This window comes from Vicia villosa, linkage group LG2 (assembly GCF_029867415.1).
Source record: "Vicia villosa cultivar HV-30 ecotype Madison, WI linkage group LG2, Vvil1.0, whole genome shotgun sequence".
Taxonomy (NCBI): Eukaryota; Viridiplantae; Streptophyta; class Magnoliopsida; order Fabales; family Fabaceae; genus Vicia; species Vicia villosa.
Genome location: NC_081181.1, coordinates 13,942,372 through 13,951,535, shown reverse-complemented (window position 1 = coordinate 13,951,535; position 9,164 = coordinate 13,942,372). Strand labels below are relative to the sequence as shown.

General features: G+C 35.0%; 1 protein-coding gene across 1 annotated transcript; it reads right to left on the bottom strand.

Annotated features, from left to right (window-relative positions):
- Positions 1–6,207, bottom strand: LOC131649269 (translation initiation factor IF3-1, mitochondrial-like). Its single transcript, XM_058919035.1, has 8 exons — positions 5,895–6,207; positions 5,698–5,794; positions 4,527–4,594; positions 4,078–4,176; positions 3,338–3,391; positions 1,852–1,920; positions 1,260–1,322; positions 1–1,142 (listed from the first exon to the last, which is right to left on the bottom strand). The coding sequence occupies exons 1-8, from the start codon at positions 6,084–6,086 to the stop codon at positions 510–512; spliced, it is 1,275 nt and encodes a 424-aa protein (XP_058775018.1). The 5' UTR covers positions 6,087–6,207; the 3' UTR covers positions 1–509.
- Positions 6,208–9,164: the final 2,957 nt, after the last annotated feature.

Sequence of the window (9,164 nt, the reverse complement as noted above, 5' to 3'; positions counted from 1 at the left end):
TAATGAACCTAGCCACCCATTATTATTATGATAATATTTGTTTGATACAAAGATGACAGTATTGCTATCTTCTCTGGGTTGGGAACTTGTGAAAACACTCACCACAGCATGCATAAACTTTCTATAGGGGTAGTAAAAACACCCCTTCTCAACAATCAAACAAAATGAATGTAGAAAAAAAATACAAATTGGTGTACTTCCATCCAATATTAGATTATGCAAAATCCCTAGTAATTAGTAAACTAAGCTAAATAAACAAAACATTTTCATAGATCAATCAAAGGCAAAATAGATTTGCAGGACTGAGGAGTAACTGATTCACTGCTTCATCATCAATCCATCTTTCTTAATTGAATAGTGTGTTTAATGGGACCAAATCTGTCCTTGTAATATACTTATTTGCCACTCTAATCTACCTCCACTTTCATACCAGCTCAAAGATTCCTCCTCTGTTGAATCTCTGCTGAAAAGTTGCCAAGTTGAAATACTGAGTGTTACCTTCCATGTTCCTATGCATCCCTACTAAAAAGACCGTAGCCGGGACTTTTTGTATTCGGACCTCTAGGATTCGGGTGGATATTGTCACGGGAAGGCATCGGGCTTCTTGATCCAGGAGGGTGATTTGAATTCGAGGGTGTCCATCTGTTTGTGTCTCTTGTCGCTGGATTTATAGTCGGTGTTGTTTGTTGGGACCTGTTTCTAGGCTCGGCTTTTCTGTACCTATTTTCAGTCACAGCAGGAGGCACCTGCGCATTCGGTTGAACCTTGTTCTCACCACGATTATTAGCTTTTTTATATCTATTTTCTAGTACGGGTGGAGAAACTGAATCATTCTTGTCGTTGACAATTTTATCTGATCTATCAGCCGAGAATGGAAATTGCTTGTTACCATGAGAAATCACTGTCTCTTGTGTTTCAAACTGATATTCAGGAGAACTCTGATTCTTAGAGTTAATAGAATCACTAGAATTGGCAGTTAATGGTTCAACATCATCCTCCTCGGCTTTCACATCCGTGTGTACGGCATCTTGAGATTTTTTCACACCTTTCTTAGCCGGTCCATATTTCAGATGTCTGACTATCATATAAGCTTCTTTTTTTGTCAAATGCGGTCCACTTTCCACAATACAGACATCTTCTATCTGCAAAGAATTTTATGAATGTTGAATGTAAGGATATGAAGAAATGGGAACGGGAAAAAAGATTTGTAAAAATTGCTTCGGATAGAAAATCGCAGAATAAAGCAGAAACCATCATACCAGAGCCGAAAGACGGGATATTGAGTTTAACATAGCCTGATCTGCGTTGCCTGTTGCCTTGACCTGTTTGAAGTAGTAAAAAGAGCAACCATGATTCATTTACTAACAATGCACTAATTATATTGATGTGGCAGATGAACGTGATTTATGTTGTTAAAAGATAAAGATCTTACAATATTATTATATAGAATGAGGCATGGTAATGCATAATATGCAGTAAAAATCTGTCGCAGAGACAGTGTTATCAAATTGCGGCATCACAACCGCTATGGCGGATATACATGCCGGTTTTTGGGCTCGCCACAACGGTAAATATAGGTCAATATTGTGGGTTTTTCCACCATAAACCGCTATAACGGCGCCGGAAAGCGACCAATATGGCGGGATTTTGGCTCTCTGCCATGGACCACCATTCACTATTGACAACACTGGGCAGAGATGGTGAAGGGATATTTGATGAGGAAAAAGTCCAATGCAGGGAGATAAAAAGGGGGCTTCGATTTCAAATTAAACAAACTTGGTTGCTGATGATGAACAAAAACTAGAGATGCTTGTAAACAGCAGAAATGCCATATATGGAAAGTGAGAGTACCTTCACCCGATAACCCTTATCCATTAGCTTTCGAACCATGTCTGCTTTCATCTTAAGATCTTTTGATTCCTGAAAACATGAATAGCAGAAAATTTAATACATCAAAACTTTCTTCTCCAGGTTCCGGAAATAAAATACAGCAACCATTCAAAATACAGAAACTGAAATCAAGGAGACGGTACCATGAATGTTCCACATTTCTACCGATAAAATTAAATCCTGACCCGTTAATTGTCTTCACTAGACCATTTGTTAGATTCAAGCGGCACTAGTGTCTCTCATTTTTAATACAGACATTAATATTTAATAGCCTTAGGCTAGAACATGGATGTGAGGACAGAGAAGCTGAAAGTGCACAATAAATGGTCGCAGCCTATATACTAAGGAGGAAAGCTTCAGCATCCTAAGGTGGTTCTTTGAATAAGACCTTATTCGATCCTATAGCTAGCTCAAAAGGTGAGGATTGTTTAAGCTACCTAATTAATGACAACTTAGGCCAAATCTATGGCCGAGGTGAGTTCTCAGCACCCGCTCCTCTAACGATTAAGATATTAGATATCTGAAGTATGGACAAATACAAGTGGCCTAATAAGAATATCCTCCTATGTCTAGAGCAAAACACCAAGAGTGTGAACCTATGGAGCACGGATCTGACACAGACATCATCACGGCTAATTTTAAAAATATTGAACACCAACAATAAATATTTTTTTATTTATTATAATTAAATAAAATATTAACATAATTTATAACAGATGTAAATTGATAATTAAAATATACTATGTTACTTTAAATTGAGCAATTTGTTCCACTGCAAAAAATTTCTTAAACAAAATATGATCGTTTTTCTTCTTCATTCATCTATCTATTATACCCAAAAGCTAAAAATGATGGAATCAAATCTAATATTGTTAACTCCTATATTGATCATCACTGCTTCAACACATCTTTAATACCCATATAAGTGTCTAAGAAGTGTGTCCAAAAAGTGTCTAAGGTGTGTCAAAGCAAAGAAAAAATAAATTGGACACTTGCATGAGCAATTGGACACGTGTCGTATAGTCGTACACGGAGAAATGCTTAATCTTAGAGGTCCGTGCTTCAGAGTCGTGGACAATGCGGGTGGCCATATAATAAAACAAAGATAAGCTCTGATACCAACTTAAAATTTAGATGGTGGCTAACTCAACTCTAAAAGCTAGCTCTAAAGGTGAGGATTCCTTAGTGTAAATTTACTCAAGCCTTATAAGGACTTCTTAGGCTATATATCTCTAGTAAACATGCAAATTCAACAGTGGTGAAAACTTGCATCCTGGTTTAATTGCACATAAACTAATCTCACAAAGTTGTTCCAAACAGACATAGACTCTAAATATGGCTTAGGAAAGCTCAGTAACAACACAACAATTGTAAACCTAATATAAAGAAAACTACATTCCTCTAGGAAATATGCAAAAATAAGAGGATTTAGAGAAAGAGAACTTACGGTTTTTTCAGAAAATCGTACTTCCTTACATTCCTTTCGCATTGTCATCTCAGACTGCATTTGCCAGAAAAATAATTAAAAACACTACGTCTAAAGAATAAATATTTGTCTTTGACAACTCCTAGACATGCCATAACAGCAGAGTGACTACAGTTAATTAAAATTTAAAACACCCAGATATAAATTATTAAATACATTTTAATCTTTATTTCTCAAAGAAAATGCAGGATAAGAATTGTAGAAAATCAAGAACTTCTGCACGTACAATATTGGTTTTAGTTGTAGTATCAAGAAAGTGCAAAGCTTCTCTTCCTAGTTACTAATTCCAACTGTTTCATTATTAAAATGTCCTTGCTATAAGAAAGCTTGCAGCACAATAATGTTTTTGAAATAATGAGAAAACATCATGTATTTCATTCAGCATATTAATTTAGCATGCAATATGAATCATGCATACTAACATGCAAAAAGCGTGTGTTGTGCCAGTGGTTTGTTATCAAAGATTCGTATGTTCAAGTATATATTAACACTACAACAACAACAACAACAACAACAACAACCAAGTCATGGATCAACTTTCACCATAATGTTCTATTCAAAACCATGCTTCAAGTATATACTAACATTGTCGAATCAAAATGACTAGGATAGACTGTCAGCATTGATTTACAATAAAAAGCAGTTAAGGAAACCTCACAACAAAACTTGAAAATAACTACATTAAACATAGCAAATCGCACCTTGCTTTTAGCACGTTCCTTGTCATTTTCTTTTTTCTTGTACATTTCCTTGTGGAAGTCCATGATTTTACAAACAGGTGGCTTAGCATTTTTATCAACCTGTAACATGAGCAAATACTCTCAAAATAAATGTCCCGTCCTATGGGAAACAGATTCTAATGCTTCAGATGTCATAGACAGATACAATGCAAGGGTGTAAAGCCAACCACAATTCTTAACATAGCTCGGATTTTAGAGATATGTTGTAGCGGTAAGGAAAATTGTTACGAATAATGTTAGATACACAGACTTTAGTATTTAACCCAACTTAAGGTTAGAATTTTAAGAATTGAAGCATAATATATCAAATTGGGGTAATTCCGTAATGCAGAAAAATAGAACCCCTAATTTACACGTATCTCTATAAAATCTCAGTTAACATGTAAAAAGAGATAAAAACTTCTATTTACCTCAACTAAATCAAACTTAAGCTTCTTGGCACGTTCCAATGCTTCAAACCTTGAAACTACAGAATGTCCTGCATAAAATTGTGCAATTAGTGGGAAATTCAAAGCTCAATCAAAACTTCATAACACACAAGTTCAATCTTCTAAGTCCATGAATTAATCAATATAGTTCTAAGTGCCGCATCACCATCCTCCATAACTACATGGACTTCAACCCCTTATCATGAGTTTATTTTTTACATAACTTTAAGTTACCTAGGTTAAGACAGGCGCTGGACTTGACTTTAGTTCAATGACTTAATATAAACAATAACAACAACAACAACCAAGCCTTATTTTACTAAGTGGGGACGGCTACATGGATCAACAGTTTCCATAATATTCTATCCAGACCATGCTTCTGTCCAAATCGTTAATCTCTAAATCTTTCTTAATAACTTCGCTAACAGTTTTTCTTTCTAAGTCTTCCTCTACCTCTAGCTCTTTGACTCCTATCCATCTGACCTACTCTCCTTACTATAGAATCTACAGATCTTCTCTCTAAGTGCTCAAACCACCTAAATCTATTTTCCACCACCTTTTCTACTATAGGGGCTACCCCAACACTCTCTCTAATATTGTCATTTATAATCTTATCATATCTAGTCTTACCACACATCCAACCCAACATTCTCATCTCAGCTACACTGATTCTATTCTTGTGTTGACTCTTAACCATCCAACATTTTGTCTCGTACAACATTGCAGGTTTTACGGTAGTCAAATAAAATATTCCCTTCAGTTTACTTAAATTCGATGGTTTAAGTCCTCTTCTATTTGATAATGGTCAGAGAATGTAGTATCACTATTCATTATTATGAAAATATCTAGGTAGTTTGGTTCTAGCAAACTTCCCTAATACCATTCCTAGGTTTAAGCACAGAGTCTAAAATGAATAGAGCAAGAGTAGAGAGCTAACAAACATTATTAATGAGGGGATAAAACATAGCAAAAGTAAGCATTGAAACCAAAGTGAAATTAAATGCATGTCTAAAATCACAGCAAGTTTGACGAATCCTCGACAACACCATGATTTCGTTGAAGCTACAAAGTGTAGCTTTTGTCAAAATCATGGTGATACACCGCGATTCCCCCAAATATTCACCCACTAGTATGTATTGTGATATAGAATTACCATCATCCAAGACAAGTCTGACAAATTTAGCTTTGATTTGATCATTCAAGCGCGGCCCATCAGAGTCATCCTCCTCATTCTTGGGCTTAACCTGAAACTGAAACAAAATCCCAAAAAAAATCAGCATACCAATACCAAATCCATTACTTGACACAATTCACAATCACAACAAATCACCTGAAAGTTTGCAAATTTACCTGAACGGGAACAGCATAAAACCTGACGCTATTGAAAACAAAAGAGGGTTTGTGATGGAAAAGGGGAATAGGGGGAGTTTTGGGGGTGGAATTGGAGAATGAAGAATGGGGAAGAAGATGAGTGAAAGATGTGTGAAATTGGGAGTATAAGGTTTTGAGGTTAGAGTTACGGATTCGGTGCCAAAACGCCATAACATCAACGAATCTAACGGCTGGGTTAACCGTAAGTGAGGTTAGAGTGTGTGTTTTTGGCAGAGAAAGAAAGAGAACCAAAGAGAGGCTCAAATGGTTCTATGTCAAATGGTTTTGTTTTGATCTCATGTCATGTTGTGGGCCTCACTTGTTTTGATCTCATATGAAATTAAAAAAAAAATATATATCAAATAATTTTTATTAGATAGAATTTCATTGGAATGCCTTAAAGTGTAAGGTTTTATATTGGCAGGGCATACTACTTGATATTCAATTTTTTTTTTTAATATCACAATTATTTCTTGAATCTCTTAGTTATTTGACGAAATTTTAATTATGACTCATGATTTCGTAGATATACGTTAGGAAGTACATTTTTTAACAAAATTTGATTTTTTTTCTTCTCGAGGAGCATTTATGGAGGCATAAAAACATAGTGAATGTTAGAAAAATTCAAATTAATTCAGTTCATGAAATCTTCTGTAGATATATCTACGGAAAGTGTTAAAAACATATTGTTCTGTAGATGTCCCTACAGAATATTCTGTTAAATTTTTTATTTTAATAACAAAAATGGAACGTCAAATTATATTATATCAAAGTAGTGAAATTTAAAGGCAATGGAATATAGTGCACCAACATAATACATCGTAAAAAACCAATCATTTGTACACCTAAAAATTGAATTCTAACTTTATTACGTGGAATACTCGAAAATAACTCAAAAATTCAAAAACTTACCGATTAAATTGAGTTTTGAAGGAGACGAAGTATGTTGATCGTTGATGTTGATGGTCCCTGACAAACTCGTGAGAAAACAAAGAAGTTTGGTGGAACTTTGATTTTAGAGATTTAGAGAGTTTGAGAGAGTAGAAGTTGGAATGAGAAGAATGAGGGAAGAGAAGAGTCTGGTGCCACTATAATATCAAATTGTTCCATAGATACACCTACGGAACAAATGAACTTTGACAAAAAAAATTATTCTGAAGATACATCTACGAAAGCATAAGACATTTTTGGCAACGCGCGTCGTCCATAAGAGACTCAAGGGGTGGATTAAGAGTTTTCCTCTTTTTTTTCTGTCATGATTATGAATTGAAATTTTATTAAATAGGTGTGTTAATAGCAATAACTTTTAAGTAGTGGAGAAATTTTCACATGGATTTTTTTGTCGCCTCTACATTGTTGCAGTCGGTCAAGACACCAGATAGAGGTGCATCCAAGCCTCTAAGACCGTTGTTTTCTGAAATATTCTCACTGAAAACCAAGGAATCATTACTATGAAGGAGAAAACGAATCTAATTGAAAAGAGACTTATGAAATATATTTTGAAGGAGGAAATCATTGTTGCTAAAGGTCGCAATGGATGAGAAGCTTTTCAAGAATTGTGCAATTCTTAGAAGGAGACGTTAGTCATAAAACTCTTTAGGAAGAATGTGGGATATCATTTGATGAAATATAGGTTGAAGAAGACGTGGAAACTTAACGGAGGTTTTGAGATCATGGAAGTTGACAATGGTTTCTTTATGGTCAAGTGTGAACTACTCGCAGATAGGGAAAATTGTGTCAAAAGGCTTATGGATGTAGTTTGATCATTATTTGTCAGTGGTTTGATGGACTTCAAACTTTACATTTCCTCTCTCAAAGGTGGAGATGACTTTAGTTTGGATTCGATTTCCACGGTTTAACTTTTTGTATTATGATGAAAGTGTCCTTCTTAATTTGGCATCTGTTAAGGTAGATATTAACACCTGAAATATAAAGTGAGGATGGTTTGCGAGAATCTGTGCGGAGATTGATATGACCTTACCGGTTGTAGGAAAGGTCAATGTTAATGGCTATTGGTACAACGTGCAATATGAAGGTCTTCACACTATTTGCTCCAGTTGTGGTTGTTATGGACGTCACACCCGTGATTACAAGAATACCCCAGAAAATCTAACACAATTGATCGTTCCTACGGTGGCACAATCAAGAGATCCACGAGCAAGGACTAACAGAAATCAAGGGGTTCGATGTTTCCTTAAAATGAATAAGCTATGACAATAAAACTGTTGGACCAAATCAACTTTACGCTGTAACACCATAATTCCCGACTCGACATAAAGTAAAATATTTCAATATATAAACTCAACCAATTAGAGTGTCACGCATGATTCATCAATCATGAAAAAACAAAGCAAAGTATTCTTTAGGAAATACGCAGTGGAACAACAAATAAGTTTCAACATCAAAGTCTCATCAATCGTAGAATAACCAAAATCCGTTTAACAACTCCAAAATAACATAAACATGTAAATAGAAACGAAAGAACATCCCGTCCCCAATATTATATATCAAATCGATTCCACTAAAGACCCGAATGAATAAGTAACTAAGGAGGCATTGAAGTCGTCCTCTACCTCAAACAGCTACTCCTTAATTTGATCGTATGTATCACATAGGAACATAGACACCACAATAAACAAAAAAGGATGAGACTACACTCAAAATATGTTAGCGGTGTAAGACAAAGCAAAGGCAGCATAATCACATAATCATTGAATACACACTATTCATAACCATCATCAATCACATCAAGTATTCTCAATCATTCAACAACATCATGATCATTCAATTACATATGCAGGCATGCATGCGAATGTACTTAACACCTCGACTTTAAATGCACGTGGTACAGTTATGGATAACACAGGTCCATACTCGCTCCCGATTCCCTCGTCAGAACCAGAGCACACCAAATCGCTATTAATCTCCTTTTAGCAACGCTTCATCGATTCTTCAATGGAGCATTTTTTGCATTAAATTTAAACATATTTTATAACAATTTATGATATTGAAAAAAAATGTAAGTCATTCCATTTAATTCGGATGAAAAATCAGTGTTTTTGTTATGAAATTAACCAAAACAATATAGAGATGAATGAGAGAAAAAGTAATATTGTATTATCATCTTTCAAGTGTTCTCTTTACATTGCAAAGTGGTCTCTATTTATAGGACATTAGGAAGGTGAAAAATCATAACCTTACTATACCACTTAATAGGGAATATGAAGATGAAAGATAAGAATATATATA